Genomic DNA, 18,673 nt, shown 5'->3' with positions numbered 1-18,673 from the left:
GAAACTATAACTTGTGTTTGCTGCACAGGTTTACTCATAGATTAATGTGAAATGGTTTACTGTTTGTCACAAGCATGTGAAGCCGCCATTAGGTTCTATGTGTCATTATAAAGGTAGCCATAGACAATAAATAGTTTATTATGATAACCACCGACATATTTTGGCACATTAGCAGCTTTGACAATTGACATAGTGTTTCCACTCTAAGGAATTTTACCCATTTTTTGGTGAAATGACTAATATTAGGAATGGCTTTGTGCGTTTTTAATATATTATGTTGTCCATTAATGTAAATTCGGTATAAAAATAAAAATATTGCTTCAGGTGATAATCCAGTTTTTATACGCACCTATTGCAAATTTTGAACTTTTTTTATTTATCAAAGCAGAATGATAAACTTTTTCATCCCGCATTGCGGAATAATAGCGTATTTTTATAAGTACCTATAATAAAACTAAATAACTGGGTATTCATTATTCATAGGAGACTGAAAGATAATAAAATATTTTGAAAAACCTACATTATTTTTTTATTTCTTACCGTAACAGTTTTTTTTATAAAATAAACTTACATCCAAATTAAAACTAAAAACAAATAAAAATAATTAAATTAAATCAAAAACCAAAATTAAGTAAATTAAATCTTATTTAAATATTTTTGAAAATGTAAGAAAATGAATAACATGTCTTATTAATTTTTCGCCACAAGCCTTGAAATTTAAGATCATGAAATGATATTAAAAACGTGGAATGATGTATTGAATAATATTTATTAACGTGAAATTATTACCAAGGGTATTTAAAAATAAATTGTGTACTTAGTTAGGGATTCTAGGGTAAAACCAAGTCGTAAGTGGAAACACTGATTGACATCTTTTTGCCTTTTCTTTTCATCGAATTTCATTTCCGGTAAAATTGTAGCGCAGCTTGTGTGATGTGTGCGTATAGTAAATGTAATTTTACATAATTTTCGTTAATAAATGCGATAAATACCGCAACTTATAGTGAATATTGATTAGGTACTAAGTTTGTTAAATTAGAATATAAAAACAGGTAAGTTTATCTTGGGGTTGTTTGATTTTGCGCTTGTGCTTGCGGCGGCGCCATATTGTGTGACGAAATCCAGGGGTCTTTCGGTGTATCAAATTCAATTCCAAAAGGTATTCTACGCTTCAGTTATATGTAATATATACAATACATCTAGTTATTTTTCTCGTTTTTAATTTCTTAAATTGGCCTATGTTTACATTTGCCACGATTAATAATTGATATCAGTTGCCTACCGCGTGGTGAATTGTGCCGACAGCGGTCGCCCGCCATTCTTTATTTTATCAAACCACCAAAAATACAAGCTTTCGTAGTAAAATAACTTAATATTTTGCGCATCCAGAGTTCGTCGGACGTACTAGTATCTAATTTACATTAGCAATGCAAATATTTATGGGTTATCAAAATGCATGGTGGTTGTTGCTAAGGATTGTTTAATCAATATGTGATCACGCGTCGCGCTTGCAAAACTTCTAGAATTATATTATATGGTGAAGGTGATAAGGAGTCGTGTGCTTATCATCATTTACGATTCAACTTGACGCGTGGCCAACGAAAGTAAACGAAAATAGTAGGTACTAAAATTAGGTTATGTACATTAATTCTTAACTAGTTCAAAAGTAGCGCTACCCTTATACATTTAAAAGAATGACACCAATGATCTAGTAACATGTCTATGAATACTTTTCTTTTTGTTTCAGAAGAACTTATAAAAATGGTAGGATCCCGAGTTTATGTTGGTGGTTTGCCATTTGGTGTTAGGGAGAGAGATCTTGAAAAATTCTTCAAAGGATTTGGCAGAATCCGAGACATACTCATCAAGAATGGATATGGTTTTGTGGTAAGATTTTTTGTTGCAAATCTGCTGTGTTGATGATAAACAATAAACATAGTGCAGCATCTGAGTAGCAGGAAATATTGCATGTCAAACTTTAAAAATAGATAACAATTTTGTTGTTATGTTAAAACTGACATAACACCACAAAGGTCTGAATGACAGATGATACTGATGATAAAGCAGAAATCTCTTTCTAAAGGTTGCTATGCAGTATTTCCTGCGGGGTACTGTAGGTCCCAATCCAAAATACAAAGTCTGCCGATCTGCACTTGGCCAGTGTGGGAGACTATGACCAAACCCTTCTCATTCCAAATCAGTGGTAGATCCAATTGACAATTCAACAGTACTTGTAACCAGCTTTAAGTTACATGGTTTTACATGTAAACACTGTTAAACTTTATAATTCAAATGTTTCAAAAAACTCACCAGATTGAGAACCTCATTGAATATGGATACTTTGCTTGATACAGGAATTTGAAGACTACAGAGACGCAGATGATGCAGTTTATGAATTAAATGGAAAGGAACTGCTTGGAGAAAGGTAAGATAATATATTTTTATCTTCAAACTATCTGTCTTACTTTTAATTTATCTTACATAATATGTCAACTTTATTCAATCTTCAAAATTTATCTGCTAATCTAAGGCCAAGTGCCCACTACTAGCAAGTAGAAGATGGCTCTGGAAAGTCATTCAAGCACTGTGTGAGTGAACTGTCAGTTTCTGCAACAAACTTGCAGAAATTGACTTGCTGTGATTTTATTAAATTGTTGTGACAGCTCACTTCTGCAAGTATTAGCAATACTTTCAGACATTGGACAGTTTTGTTCATAGGGGTGATGACTATACTAGTCAAATTAGTTTAGGTAAATCGATAATTTAAAATGGTTAGCAAACTTATGACTAGCATCAAACGCAAATTTTACGAATTTTGGAAGACATTTTGGAATTACTAAGATATAATTTATTTTTGATATAGGCATCATCCCCATTTGAGTATGGCAATAAAAAATCTAATATAAAAGGCTAGAGGATGCCCGTGACTTCATCCGCGTGGATTTAGGTTTTTAAAGATCCCGTGGGATATATTTGATTTTCTGGGATAAAAAGTTGCCTATGTCAATAACAGGGACGCAAGCTACTTCGGTACCCATACAAATCGGTTGAGCAGATGGGTTTTTGGGAAACCCGTGGGAACTCTTTGATTTTCCGGGATAAAAAGTAGCCTATGTCCCTCCCCGGGATATAAGCTAACCCTGTACCTTTCGTCAGAATCAGTTAAACTGTTGGGCCGTGAAAAGGTAGCAGACAGACAGATAGACACACTTCCGCATTTATAATACTAATAGTATGGATTGATTTTTTACTCTCATAAGTGGACATTTTATGGCCCATACTATATTATTATTATCTTTTGTTTTAACTTGTCCTAGATAGGTCCATTTGATGTAGGTCATTGCACAGAAAACTAGGTTATGATAATATAATAGGGGCCTAGCTGGTTCTTAGTTTATAATTAACTTACTAGAATACTGTTTTAATATATATTTTATTTATACTATAACTAAACACTTTTCTTTATTAGCCGGCTCCACATTTTGAAAGTATTATATGATAAACTGGAGTTATTTTTTAACTTGTGAGTTTTGTATGAAAGTGTACAAAGTGATTCTGATTGATATTTGATATTTTACTGTTTTGTGTTACTTTTATTTTAATTTTTTTAATCTTTTTTTAGCATTATTTCTGAGACGATTTTGTTGTATGAAAATGAATGGACTGGTAAATGATTTTGTGGTTTAAATGAAACAAAATCGATGTTATCGTGCATATTTTTTTGTTGGTATAATTATAACTGCTGAATTTTTCATTATTTTATCAGTGGATAAGGTTCCTGTAGGTAAATTATTATTTTGTTCACTGTACATTAATGTTATTATGGCAAACTTATTCAAGTATAATATTATTACTTTGAGTAGTAGATTTTCTGAGGTACACTGACGCGTTAAAATATTTAAGGGTACCTATACTTGTTTTGTAGGGTGTGGTTTAATCCTGACACCTATTTAGTTGTTATCTCTCTTATCTTAAAACCAAAGGTGAAAGAAAAAATTGATACTACTTCCAAGGCCAACTGCCTTTTTAAAATTCTTTTAAAGCATCTAAGGCATACAAGTCACATTACAATTATTTGAAAAATTAAAAACACGACTGCCCTGTCATGTTAATTAAATTTTTTACAAAAAATGTTATATCCAGTATCACTTGGGGTGGTTGAAGAATTCTAAGAATACCACCATACATACAAATCTGTTCAGGCATTTAGAAGTTATAGTGGAATAAGGAAACTCACATACATGTACACATAATATGAACCCTGAAAACATGACACGTTTTTTTCGGGCAGTCATGTAAAAATCTATCACCACATCAGAAGTGGGATCGTATGTCAGCTTGTATCATATGTGACTATTGTCTGCCATTTAAGTTATAGTTATACCAACACGCGTGCTATGGATTTTATTTATCATGTCCGCTGGGAATGAGTGGTGGTGGGTGAGGAGGTTGGCGGCGAGTGGCAGGCTAACGCACGGTGTGCTACAGGGTGGTGGTGGAGCCGGCGCGAGGCATCGACCGCAGCGCGGACCGCCACCGGCGCGACCGCTACTACGAGCGCGACCGCGGCCGGTCGCGATACGAGTGAGTGGTTGTGTTGTAGGGTGTCGGTGGAGCGCGCGCGCGGCATGCCCCGCGGCTCCGACCGCTGGCGCGCCCGCGACCAGCCGCCGCCGCGGCGCCCGCGCGCACGGCCTCAAGCGTTTGTATCGTCGCACTACACTACTGCACATTGCACTACTCCACACGACACGACACTACACGACATCAACACGACACTACCCCGCATACGCTTAGTGGTTGTAGGATGTTAGTGGCGCGACTGACTGCACACTCACTACACTACTCCGCACACGCTGCTTATACATACTGGTTATGACCCCCTAGTTTGCAAATAAAATTCGACAACTACTAGGCTATCAACAGCCCTTACCTTGCTTGCGAATGATCGCGCCTATACGACAAGTAAAATTCTATCCACTACTCGCAAATTAAACGTATATAGTGGCCGCTAACAAACCCATATACCGGCCAATCGCGTCAATGTTCAACTAGTTTGCCGGGCACTGTATTACGATAGATAACGATTGTTGCTGGGTACGCTAGAACTGAACAGACATGTTTAAAGACAGAGGGATCATGTTCATATCATATAACACTATACAACCCAGGGGTTGTCTAGTGTACCTAGTAACAACACTCCATGCACACAACAGGGCATACTATGTCAATCTCAACAACACTACACAGATGCCTGTAGCTAATTTAACATGATCCATATGTGTATTTTGTTTTTTTTTACCTAAAATATTTTAATATGTGGAAGTCAAATATTTTATTTCTCAGCTTTACATTTTAGTATTTTCTCTCAGCATTTCTTAATATTTTCGTTTAATTTTTCTCAAGCCATTTGGTTTTTTTTTTTAATTTTTGTATTATTAGTATTTTAATCTTTGGCTTCCTGTATTTTGCATTGGCAACAAGCTCATGGATGTTTGCATTACCAAACTAAATATTCGAAATCTCTGTGGTTTAAAAATCAAATCTGAATATAAATAAAAACTATTCTGATATCTTGTAAACCAACAAATTATGTAGTTAACAATGAAATAACATATTATGGGTATCGGTTTTTTATGTATATTCAGAAATAACATTATTATAATTATTATTTTTCCCTAAACCTTGCATTCAATTATTATCAGTATTAAACCATTTTGTAGGTATGTCTTTACATTAAAATAATGAATGGAACATAGAAATATTACAATTATATATTTGAAATTTGTATCATGTTTTCTCTGCAAAAGTGAATTAATCTTCAAAAACTTTTAGAAAAAAGGGTTGTACAAAACATTTTTTTATTTATTGACTATTTCACTTAAATTTTATTAAATTGTACTCAAACTATCATCATAGAGGAATCAATTTAGTGAAAAAAGTCCCCTAACCTAGAATAAATTCCAATAAAAGGTCTGAACGGGTTTTGACTTTTAGTAGTGTTAATCAACAGAAAAAAGGACAAACTTATAGCTGGAAGTGAATTTTTTGCAAGATGGCCGCCGCTAACTTTGAAAATAGGTAAAACGATAAATCCAAAGATAAATTCTACCAAAGAGTAGACTTTTTCTGTCAAGAAATGCACCAAGTAATGCGAAACCCCGTTCATAAACCTTTTGTTAGGATTTGTTCAATGTCTCATGGTATATTGACCCGTCTAGTTTCTGAGACGGTTCCTGAACTAGCTGCGCGGTGCGGGAGGTTGACATTTGACAATAAGGGGCGAAAAATGCGACTTTTGAAAAAGTTGGAAACTCTAAAGACTGAATTTCTTATTGAAATATATTCTTTTTTCTGTCTTTTATCTAAATTTGTTGATAAATAAAAACATGATTTGATACAATTTTTTCGATGGAATAATATTCAAAAACTGCTCCAAAAATCTTCAAATTTTAGTTTTTATTGGAAACAGTAATGATGTTTTTTGTTCTTTTCATTTGTGTAATAGTAGGTCGAATATTTTTTATAATCTTGTGAAAATTTTATGTGGAGAAATTGTTACTGTTTCTCATAGTTTATTTCTGAAACGATATTAATATTTTTTTTCACGTCGCGACAATTATTTATCAAGTAAATCTATCCACATTTTTGAAAAATTATTTTCGTTTTAGTTCGGTAAGTCGGCCTCACCCTTCGCACCGCGCAAGTCCGTCAGGAAACGACTCAGTCAAACGGTATGCCTATATTTATTATACACAATATATTCTTAGAATAGAATTAACCCAAAGAGTCAATAGTAATTAGAAAGAAAGAAAATTCATTATTTGATGCAAGTGTCACAAACAAACAATACATATGACTTACAATAAATGTTTATCTGTGACACCACCCGGAATGGCTATACATTCATACAGCTCATCCGCTCTGCATCATACGCATAAATGCGCATACAATGCAGGGCGCTGATTGTCAGCTGAGATCTATTCTTTTTTAAAATATTATTTACCATCAAGATATTGAAATCGTTGCAATTTTATTTACTCAGTAACTTCTGGTTTCGATGTCTTGACGTTCAAGAGTTAAAAAATGGTTTAATAGTTTATTTCAGTTAAGAAGAAGGTATCAAAGAGAAATAACCATTTTTCATCTTGTCTTTACATCTAACGCACAGATTCTCTTTGACAGTGACAACAATTACAGATACGGCCCGCCGACGCGCACGGAGTATCGACTAATCGTCGAAAATCTGTCTAGCCGCATTAGCTGGCAGGTAAGAGCTCTGCCGGACCTGGCCGCCACTCCATCATCCATCACTATCACTCAGGGGGACGTCACACACGAGGGCCGGGCCTACACACCGCGTGGCATGTCGCGATCAAGGGACGAGGCACGACCACTAACACCAAGAGAACACCAGTACCCAACTGCAGCTTGATGAAGGTTGAACCATTTGTGGAAAGAGACGACGTCCGTTACCAAGGAAGACTGTCCCAAACGTAGAAAATGATAGAGAAAACGCACGGATGGCGAACAACCAGTTGATGCTTTTGACGAGACAAGCGAGAGTCCACACCGGAGACCAGTCAGACGATACGATCTGGAGGAGCAGCCCAAACCGTCCGAAAAACAAGATGCATCGTCCACGTAATAAAAATCAATGAACAATATACAAAATTATCTTTTCATCAATTAAAGTAGCTTTCAAACTTGTCTATTTGTATAGTTTGCCAGTCTTATACATACATTAATTTCAATACAGTAAAACTCTAACACCTGTTATACATTACGAGCTTATAGATGGTTTCTTAAATAACGACAGAAGGTGGCGATTCGTGCCCTGAGCCCTTCCCCGATGTAGCCCGTTTGAGTCTGAGGCGATGTTAGGAGGGTATCGTTGCGGCCGAGGACGGACTATGATGCCCCAAGTGTGCCCCCATGCCCCCCGCAGCTGGCAGCGCCCGTCCCGCCCGACCAGGTAAAGTCGCCAGGGGGCGCTACAGGAGCCGATCTCGCTATGTGCAATCCTCTTTTATCTCATTAAACACATTTCTTTTATATTTAAGCTTTCTCCCAATAGAGATCAACCAAGGTTGTCGATATTGTGGATGCATTAGTTTATTTTTTTCATTTTTTTTTAGTGCCTATACAGAGTTTCGTGGTCGGTTTGTTCTGTACGGTATCATAGCTTATCGAGGAGTCTGGCTGCAAACTCTTCAGGATGACTGAGGTAACATTGGTGATTTTTACTTGCGTGGACAGTATTGCGGTTGGAAAGGACCAAACCAAGAGAAGGATTGGGAAAAGAAAGTTATACGACACGAGCCAATTATGACATAATTGGAACAATTTTTGCCATTAATGAGGATTAAATTAATCTTTCATTTCTATAGCCAAACAGATGATTATTTATGATCAAGCAAATGACCCTTGCACTTGACAGAACCAATCAGAATGGGGTAAACAAAATGGAGGAATATGTTATGGAACAGAAGTGTACATAAAATGGCATCCATAACAGGGATCCAGAAGAATTTTATTGCTGGACAAAAACTTGCAACAGAAAGCCGCTTGAAATGGAAATGGACAGAACATGACAGGATCTCCATCTACACTGAGCCTTTACTGAGGATAATTTGGAAAACTGGTCTGACATGATGGCGCCTTCGGAGATGCATTATCTTGAGAGGATGGACATAATGGACAATAATCCCAAACAAAAACAGGCACTTAACCACAACCATGAAATCGAATAGATGTTTGGAAAACTTGTAAGAAAATTTTGACATTCTTGGACCCCGCAATGACTGTGGAATGACATTTTTTGGATGATGTTGCAAAATGGACCACATTCAATAGGACACTCGGATATCCTTGGATCTGATATGGAAAACTGATGTCTTGCTAAATTCTTGGGCGCAAGCAATGATTTTACCAATGGCAAACCGTTTACGAAATATCTGTATAAGCACAAATCATATTTCTTTTAATAGTTTGGTAGGAATCGATCATACGATAGGAAGCACGTACTTAAATCATACAAATTTAATTATAACAATATGCTGATCGCAGATTACAGACGAGTTGAACACATCAAGTTTTTTCTTTATCAAGTGAATTAATATTTTTGGGTTGCGTACCCCAAGGGTGCCAAGAGGAGTCAGGACCCTATTACTAAACCTGCTCTGTTCGTCTGTCTGTCAGCGGGCTGAAACTCGTGAACCGTAATAGGTACAGAGTTGAAATTTTCATAGAATGTGTATTTCTGTTGCCGCTCTATCAAAAAATAATTAAAATTTACAAATGGCCTCCATGAAGATTAAAAAAAAATTAAAGTGTTATTTCTTGAACCTTTATTTTAAAATTCATTTTCCTAAGAAACTGACGTCATGAGCACGCATTTCTAGAACGGAAAAATTCGTTGCTTTCTCCTCGTTTTGTATTGTGTGATCAGTATGCTAGGGCTATTATATCAAAACTTTCCTAAGATTTTCATAATCAAAAAAAATATCTAGCGAGCAAAAGTACACTTGTCCACACAATGAAATACTATTTTGGCTCGCACATCTATGGCAGCTCTGAAATTTAAAAAATAACTGTTTTTACAAAGATAACCAAACTTGCTATTATGATGCTATGTTCAGTAATTTTCCCTATTTAGATTTTGGTACAAGTCTGTTTTTGTTCGCCAGGTTTTCAAATGTTCATGATGAAATCGTATTTTAACCATCTTTCGGGGCTGAGAACCTTGATGATAAGTACCTAATCTGATGAAAATTTTAGGAAGTGTTTATACAGCTTGCGACTCAGTACCATGAAAATAAAAGTTTCGTTGGTTTCCAGGACTTGAAGGATTACATGCGCCAGGCCGGTGAAGTGACCTACGCCGATGCGCATAAGCAGCATAGAAATGAGGGGTGAGATTTTTTAATCTAACATGTCTAAGTGTAGCCTATGAATAGTAGTCAAATAGACGTAAAGTAGGTGAAGGTGAATGAAGGGATGATGCAGCGAGTTTTTCGGAGTAGCCTATCTTCTCAAGAATTGTCCGTAAAGTCTGTTCGCCTAACAAAGTGTCCCTACTCATCCAAACACACTAATTATTATTATTTTGCTTTTATTTTATTAATTTTTACTATGTTTGGTAAATAAATATTTTCTTGTCACTGAACACTGGTTTGCAGAATTTAGCTTACAAATTCTTATGTGTTTGGTATCTATTGAATCCAACTCAACAAATAAACAATTATAAACTAACTTACTAGACAACGTTACTGCGTCTGAGAGGTCTAGATATTAATTGTTCTTCACGTTTAACTACATAGTTTTAGTTCATTAATCATGTCTCAATAACTTTATTTTCAGTGTGGTTGAGTTCGCCTCACACTCTGACATGCGTGCAGCTATAGAAAAGTTGGACGGAACTGAGCTCAACGGTCGTCGCATCCGTCTCGTCGAAGATCGTCGCTCGTCCCGTCGCCGCACGCGCTCGTCCTCGAGCCGTTCCCGCTCACGATCCCGCGAGCGTCGCCGCTCCAGGTCTGTTACACACCTCAATAGTATCAAGAGATGAGCAGCTGGGTACTGAAGCTATAAAGAAGTTGGACGGAACTGAGCTCAACGGTTGCCGCATTCGTCTCTTCGAAGATCGTCGCTCGTCCCGTCGCCGTACGCGCTCGTCCTCGAGCCGTTCCCGCTCACGATGCCGCGAGCGTCGCCGCTCCAGGTCTGTTACACACCTCAATGGTATCAAGGGAATGAGCAGCTGGGTACTGAAGCTGTAGAGAAAGGTCGGAACTGAGCTCAGCGGATGTCGCATTCGTCTCGTCGAGGATCGTCGCTTGTCTCGTCGCCGCCGCACATGCTCGTCCTCGAGCCGTTCCCGCTCACGATCCTGCGGATGTTGCCGCTCCAGGTCAGTCACATACTTTGATTAGCATTATATAAAAGTGACATAACTATGTTCGTCGCGCCTGTCTCGTAGAAGATCGTCTCCGCACGCGCTTCCGTGAACGTCTCCGCTCTAGGTTTTTTGCAGCATCAAACACTAGATATTTTAGTTGAAGAAGTTCAGCATATCTGATTGGCGGAAGATCATCGCTCGAGCCGTACCCGCTCACGATCGTTCGAGGTCTGTTCACTATCCCAATCACTTTCTGGTATGAAAATATATTGGAATCGGAGAAGGGCGGCACATTCAATTGGTAAATCTTCGTTTGTTAGCTCGCCGCATTAATAGAAAAAGAAACATACATATGAACTCAGAAATCTATTTCATGATGATACTATACATTTACCATCTTTCGGGGCTGAAACCTGTGAATGATAAAATCCTAACTGAAGATATCTTGACTCTAGAACAACATAACACCCTAGTTTCCCCACAAATCTGAGACGTCCCGTTTTTCTTTGTACAGCCGCTCCCGATCAAAGTCCCGCCCGAAGAGCAAGAGTCCCGCAGCCAAATCCCGCTCGCGCTCCCGCTCAAAGTGAGTCGCTTACTTTATTGCTGTATTCAGCACCTTTTGGTGACTTTGAATTCTAGCTTAGAAATATTATAGGAATCTCGACAATTATTGAAATTCAGTACGATTTTACGAATTTTCATTGCACTTTTGCACCTTATTGATTTCATTGCACTCTTGTGTTAAACGTGCATAAGTTAAATGTTCTGTATTATATGTCATTTTCTTGTTAACTATTGAATGAACTCGTCAAAAGTGTACATAATCATGCCAGTTGCAGTTTTGGTGCAAGTGTAGCTCAGAATATTTGACTATCAGGTCAAATATTTTAATATAACTTATTACTTACAATAAAAGTTCGTAAACTAGAACAATTTTATGCTAGTGAATTGTGTTGTGTTAGATAAAATATATTTATTTACACTGAATTCTAAGTCACTTTTAGGTTTATTACCGTATTTCACTATTCTTAAAAATCTTTCAAGTACACTGTTTTTATATTAATCATGCATCTACAAATAAATGCCTAAAATTTGTAATTGTGTTATGCATTAATATTCTTATTGATAAAAAACGCACCACTTTGCACATGGCTTAAACCGTTCATTCGTTTGATGTGTATATGTTATGACTAAACAGTGAGTGCATTTTTATTAGTAAGAACAGAAAATTTTATTTTAAAAACGCTTGCATTTGTTTATTTAAAAAAAAATCTATATTATAAATATTAAATTACTCCCCCTAAAACTGCATGGACTTGTATAAAATTAACATAGTTGTTCATTTGGCTAGGTGTGTTATTTCATGTGCCGAACAAAACTTAAAATCGTAAGTATTTAGCCCGTATTGGACTCTTTCAGTATTTAGGTACTGTGTGTATAAGTAGCTGTAGCTATTTAGTTATAAATGTAGCTAGGTAAAATGCATGTGTAATTTTAGTTCTTCATATTAACTGGATGTAGAGTATGATTTATCATCATTTTATTAGTCCTTATAGGTCATGATAAAATCAACAGAAATAATCTATCAATTCAAATAAGGGCCGATTTTTCAATCATCAAATAAGTTTTATCAGCGGAATAAATTTGATGTTTTGACTGATTTCCTATACAAAAACTATCAAAACCTCAAAAAGTAGGTAGATGTTAGCTATAAGACCTACGTACAAAAAAAAAACATTTTTCAATTTTCAAAGTAAGATAACTATACCAAGTGGGGTAACTATATGAAAGGTATACCCTGTATATTTTAAAATAGAATTTTATTTATTTTTATGCAGAATAGTTTTTGATTTATTGAACAAAATGTCGGAAAAATACCCGAGTACGGAACCCTCAGTGCGCGAGTCGGACTCGCACTTGGCGGGTTTTTTAAAGTTGGCTAAGTGAAATGATGATAGACTTCGTCTGTGGTGGCGTTAGCTGGCGCGCGTGTTGTGACTTTTTGGAGTGTTTTTTTTGTTAAAACTGACTGGAAAGCGCTCTAAGGGGGTGCCGTGCGTATGTCGGCGAGCGCCGGCACAGACGGGGTCCATACTTGTATAGTTTAGCTAACTTGTTACAAATAACTACAAACTTGACATTGGCTAATCATTGTAAAAGCTAGACGAGAGAGAAAAAAAAATGATGATAAATCAATCCAGATCGATGTGTAGACTAGTGGTGTAGCTATAACTAAACCGCCCGTTACCGTCCGTTTGCGCGCGCCGCCCAGGGACCGCAGCCGCTCCAGGTCGCCGTCGCGTAAGTCGGAGCGCCGCTCGGCGTCGCGCGCCTCCCGCGCCCGCTCGCCGCGCAAGTCGCAGGACAAGAACGGCCGCCGCTCGGACTCGCGCTCCAAGTCCCGCTCGCCCAAACACGACTCCAAGTAAGTTGTGCTTGTGTGCTTTCAATCCCGTCTGACGGCTGTGTTGCCATGCGAGGTTATATTTCACCCATTTTCAGAGAGAAACGCCCTCCAAAAATTCCATTTGAGTCAGTAGATTCAGTTTGGTGTACTAGAAAAGATGATTGAGGAAGGATTTTTAGGTGAGATTTATAGAGCACACTTATTTATTTTTTTAAAGAATATTAGCCATGCTAATCATGACTAATACTCGCCTTTCCCCTTCAATTAAACTTGAAGCTTGTGCCAGGAGTGGGTACGACAACGTGCAACGGGTGGGATTTGATTCGCCGCCGACCTTTCGGAATTCAGTCCGCTCCTCAACCGTATAGCTATCGAAGCCTTGACTTTGCTCAGACTTAGAGAAAACGGGCAGATTTACGTGAGATATACATCTGTCTCGTTTTAGCTCTGTCTTAAGTGTAAGCAAAGTCAGAGTGCGCTCTATAGATGCCCTTAGACATCCTGTAACAAGTGTAAATTAAAATTTTATAACACCCCTGACAAGTGAAGGTTACAGTAACTAGAAAAGAGCTGATAACTTTCAAACGGCTGAACCGATTTTCTTGAATTATAGCTAAGAGCACTCGATCAAGCCACCTTTCAAATAAAAATAAAACTAAATTAAAATCGGTTCATTAGTTTAGGAGCTACGATGCCACAGACAGATACAGAGATACACACGTCAAACTTATAACACCCCTCTTTTTGGGTTAGGGGTTAAAAACTAAAAGTTTATGTGAAAGTTTTGTGAAGAAAAGTTTAAATGGAGTTTTGGAATTAGATACAGCTTATCTTTTTTTCCAGTGTTTAATTTACGCTGTTTTAAAAGTAAATAACATGAAGATGCCTCCTTGTGATACTCTGCGGTTGCAGTTTAGCTCACTATCTCGATGTTACTATATAAAACAAAATTATGTAAAATCAGACACACACATGCACACAAGGCATCTTGGTGAGGTTTACCAAATCTTACTTTGAATCGTAATGTATAGCAATGACGTATCTTTGCGTGTATATATGTATTTACATACATTTGTGTAACCAGAACTATAACCTCGCATCTAATTTGAAACACTTTTGTCAGATAGAAGAGGCAATTTTGTATTGGCATTGTTTGAATAAATGTTTCTAAAATTCCATAAATATTGTAAATAATTGATTGCACAATATGTTCATTTATTAACTCTTACCATATTTTCCTGCATCATTGAAGGGCGACCGCCGACAAAGCTGCCAGGTGAGAATTCGATGGTTCTAGAACGTAATAGCGAAGACATACTGCTGTGTCGTGATGCGAGAGGTGGCTATTAGAATAGCGATGGGCGATTCAGTCGAATAGCAATCCTATTAATCGATTGTTGTTATAATCGATAATAACATTAATTGAACTATCGAAAAATCGATTGTTTTCGATTGTTCATTTTTTACATGAGATAAATAAATTGTATGGAGTCAATGCGCGATTCGGCCCATATAACCGAGAGTTGGTGGGACCATAGGTGGTTGGCGGGTTGTTCATTTTTTACTTTGCGTGTGAGTCTGAAACAAATAAACCGAAAATCGAATGTAATTGCGCAATTGATTTAAATTTTCGATTTATTGGTTCTAGAGTACAGTCCTTGCGCTCCGTATTTTTAGATTTAACAATCGAATGAGTCGAACAATTGCACATACTATTTTCGATTTTTATTCGAGCGTTTTTGTGAAAACAAATAAACCGACAGTCGATTGTTCAATTGATTCGATTGTTTTTCTTTTACAACAATCGCCCATCGCTACATCAGCACAGCGCAAGTCACGCCGCGAGCTAAACTCACGTAGTTTCGGCATCTTTTCATACCTATAAATTCTCAGCACTAGCAAGCTTGCCTTCCAAGTTTAGCTCTATCCGGCGATGTCAGTCTTTGCTCACAAACTGCACTTTTTGTTGCCGTTTGTTGGCAGCACTGAGTTCACTTACGGCCAAAATTAATGCTCAATCTATCTTTAACTTATCGATAAGTTACTTAGCAACGCTATTATTTATCAAAAAGACTTGACAAATAACAACATTGCTAGGTAACTTATCGACAGATTACAGATAGATTGATTTTAATTTAGGCCGTTAGAAACTCAGTGTTGCCAATTGCTTTCCAAGAAATGCACTAAATCAATCTCAAATACATTTTGTTTGTCACTGACAGTAAATGAACCGTGGCCTGGTGGTCAGAGGTGATCTGGGTGCGATACACAGGAGAGACGCAGGTTCGAATCCTGCCGGTTCCACAATTTTTGATGTATTATTTAAAATCATTATTACCTAAGTTTAGCTCGCGGTTTGGCCTGCGCTATAGTTTCGTGGCGTTCTAGTACGCTGCTGTTCGAACCACCACGCCTGATTTCAGTCAATTACTTGATCACACCATAATGCAGAAGTTTGTGTGTACCTTTAGAAACGCTTTTTTATGTCGCTTTAGTTGTTTTAGATGCTAGTTTTTTATTTTGCATACTGTCTGGCTGATTCCCTGCTTCACCTTAAAACCTTTCATTTTTCATGTCTGAGATTTTTAACTTTTTTAAACGTGAATACGTTTTGAATGAAGTATACAGTTATTATGGGCAAATTAGTAAAAAAAATCTGACGTGACCCTACTTACTCTCTAAGTTTACATGGGTCCCTACTCCCTAAACGTTCAAAATAGATTTGGTATAGTACTGAGACGTACTCACGGCAAAAAAGTAGCACGACAGAAAACTGAACTTACACAATGTTTTGTGTGACAATAATTAATATTTTCTCTGAATATTTTCTTTTTATATTATTTCTGTCTCTAAAAACGTTAATGACCCTAGAGTGTAACTTTTTGTCTGATTATCTGAGAGTTTCCAAGAAAAACTTCTGATCCTTGTGATACAAACTTTTTTCATGTCCAATTAAGTTCAGAATATTATCATAAGAAATATTTTACGAACTGAAATCTTTTTAAACCAAGTTTTAATACAATTCAATTTATTTATTAATATGTTATTTTCCTTACGCCATCTATACAAAAACTTACTCTCGAACATAACATTTTATAATAATAATAATGTTTATTTATGTTGCAAAATGAATTAATACAATTAAGTACTAAAAATTGTCCTGACTCCCAAACAATGATAGCCCGTGAGAAGGGGGTCAAATATAATATGGATACATTGAAGTTAATCACGCTACTTTGTAAATTCATACAAATTCACATAACACGGGGCCACAGTGCTATTATAGCTCGAAACTTGTATGAATTTACAATGCATATTATGCAACCCAGTGCAGTTCAAAGCCAAGGGATCAATTATGGGAAATCCGCTCACTGTTATGTAAAAAATATTGAAATATGGAAAAGTTATATCTGCGACAAAGAAAGAAGCTAGCTTGTCTCTTTTACTTGCATTATTCAAAATTCGAATACACCCTAAGGGCGATTACGTATTGCATCCGATCCGCATCCGTGAAAATACATTCCGAAATAGTCATAGAACTATTTGTATGATAGCTTACGCACTAGCCTCCGACTTCCGTCATCCGTGAGAATATCTTGGATGTCCCTCGGTTTCTAATCGGACGCATGACGTAGATATGTCAAAATGCCCACTGAATCAGCTTGGATTTGGATTAGAGCTCAGATTAGTGCAAAAGCAATCCGAGTTCGGTCCGAGTTTTTTGTATCCGTATTTTCATGGACTCGGATCGGATGATTATGTAACCGCTCTAACTCTTGCGTTGTTTTACAGGGAAAGATCTCGTTCCCGCAGCAAGGACGCGGGGTCGCCCAAGCGTGAAGCGAGCAAGGAACGCCGCGGGGCAAGCAAGTCGCGCTCTCGCTCCCGGTCGCGCTCCGGATCCCGCGACCGCTCCGGCTCCCGGGACCGGTCCCGTTCCGGATCTCCCCGGCAGAACGGTGACACCCAGGACCGTGGCGGCAGCACCGATCGCTCTCCCCGTAGTGGAGACTAAACTAGAAATAAGGCTTACGGTGCATCTTCACATTGGCTATTCAATACTCAAATTCTTCCCCGAATATGGATCTATCAATCGATTAACTATTGAAGTAACAACTAATTTAACATTGGATTCACTTTAGATTAAGAACATTTATAAATACTAGGAAGTGTCTAGACTTCCACAAGCGGCCGTTTGGTAGTTAAAAAAATTCAAAGTTTTTAACATCGGCGCAAAGTTGCCTGTCTATCAGTTTAAGGATATATTTCGGAGAGTGAACAATAACTTTTCGACCTAGAGCTACTATCTTACTGCAAGGCACCGCCAAGGTCTGCACCCGTACGTAGTCGAAATTCCACGGATACGTACGAAGCGATTCGCCTCCTCATTTATAACTTGGAACGCCCTTCCAACATCAGTTTTCCGCTCGTCATAATATGGGTACCTTCAAGTCAAGAGTGAATAGGCACCTTCAAGGCAAGCCCCTCCAGTAATAGACTTTAATTTAATTTACGTTTAATGTAAGATTAAGTATTTTGTGACAAACAGCGTAAAATATTATTTAGTTTGTAGACTTTTGTCAACGCCATTCATGTATAGAAATGCAAGTTATTGTTCACAAAAAACTTTATTTCATATTCGGGGAAGAAATATAAAAACGTTTTGAATAGCTAAAGTGAGGGTACAGTTAAAATATCTAATAGTTTTAATTTAAAATAACGTGTAGTGTGTATGATCTCGTGACTTTTTCGATATTTTTTTTATTTTAACGTTGGACAACTTGTGTCACTTATGATGTTATGTTAGGACTATCGCCGGCTCGGTAAGCAAATTCTACTGGGAAGAGCAGGCAAGAAACTCTGCAGTTACTCTTTAAAAAGAAACTAAGTGCCTATTCGGTTTTATACTTAATCTTTTTCCGCAAGTGAAAAGAATAGCATTACTTTTAGATTATTAAATTGGAATAGGCATGCCTTCACTGCGATGCGAGGATTTGAAATGAATGCAATGCATCCAATCACAAGTTTCGTATAAAAAATACAGGGGGTGGAAAATAGTACAAGCCTGTCTATGTACAGTCAGTCACGTATTAAATTCAAATCATTATTGTCTTGTGGGCTAGTGAATTAAAAAGTTTTTGACGTAAGGTTAATTGCACGTAATAGATTTAAGAAATGAAAGAGAAAGTTTTGTGTACTTTTCTAATGAAGTAAAACAAATGGTTAATTAAGTATATATTTTTGATTTATGTGCAATCCCAACGTTCATTTGATCAACAATTTTTGAACGAGAATAATTCTTACGTTAAGGTACTTTGTAAATATTAAATTGTTTTTAAGGCACCAAATAAATAAATAAGTTG

At 37.1% G+C, this 18,673-nt stretch overlaps 1 protein-coding gene and 1 long non-coding RNA gene across 10 annotated transcripts in view; one reads left to right on the top strand and one right to left on the bottom strand.

The window, feature by feature from the left end:
- LOC123876817 overlaps positions 1 to 2,441 on the bottom strand; it is a 16,749-nt gene extending 14,308 nt beyond the window's left edge. Inside the window, exon 1 of the long non-coding RNA XR_006798429.1 lies at positions 2,307 to 2,441. This is a non-coding gene — a long non-coding RNA (uncharacterized LOC123876817). The remainder of the gene's footprint in view (positions 1 to 2,306) is intronic.
- On the top strand, positions 884 to 18,673 carry LOC123876800 (serine-arginine protein 55). 9 transcript variants are annotated; one of them, XM_045923157.1, is made up of 11 exons: positions 885 to 1,052; positions 1,751 to 1,887; positions 2,355 to 2,425; positions 4,489 to 4,584; positions 6,672 to 6,734; positions 7,186 to 7,270; positions 9,841 to 9,914; positions 10,363 to 10,536; positions 11,415 to 11,486; positions 13,176 to 13,328; positions 17,103 to 18,673. In XM_045923157.1, the coding sequence occupies exons 2-11, from the start codon at positions 1,762 to 1,764 to the stop codon at positions 17,323 to 17,325; spliced, it is 1,137 nt and encodes a 378-aa protein (XP_045779113.1). In that variant the 5' UTR covers positions 885 to 1,052; positions 1,751 to 1,761; the 3' UTR covers positions 17,326 to 18,673. The 9 variants fall into 9 exon arrangements, 8 of the variants coding, with proteins under 8 accessions (XP_045779117.1, XP_045779113.1, XP_045779110.1 ...); XM_045923154.1 differs by having other exon boundaries at positions 1,748 to 1,887; XM_045923155.1 differs by having other exon boundaries at positions 885 to 1,159; positions 1,748 to 1,887.

Source organism: Maniola jurtina, chromosome 22 (assembly GCF_905333055.1).
Source record: "Maniola jurtina chromosome 22, ilManJurt1.1, whole genome shotgun sequence".
In the NCBI taxonomy this organism is placed as follows: Eukaryota; Metazoa; Arthropoda; class Insecta; order Lepidoptera; family Nymphalidae; genus Maniola; species Maniola jurtina.
Note: the sequence above shows the minus strand (reverse complement) of the source record. Positions and strands in the feature narration are given on the sequence as shown.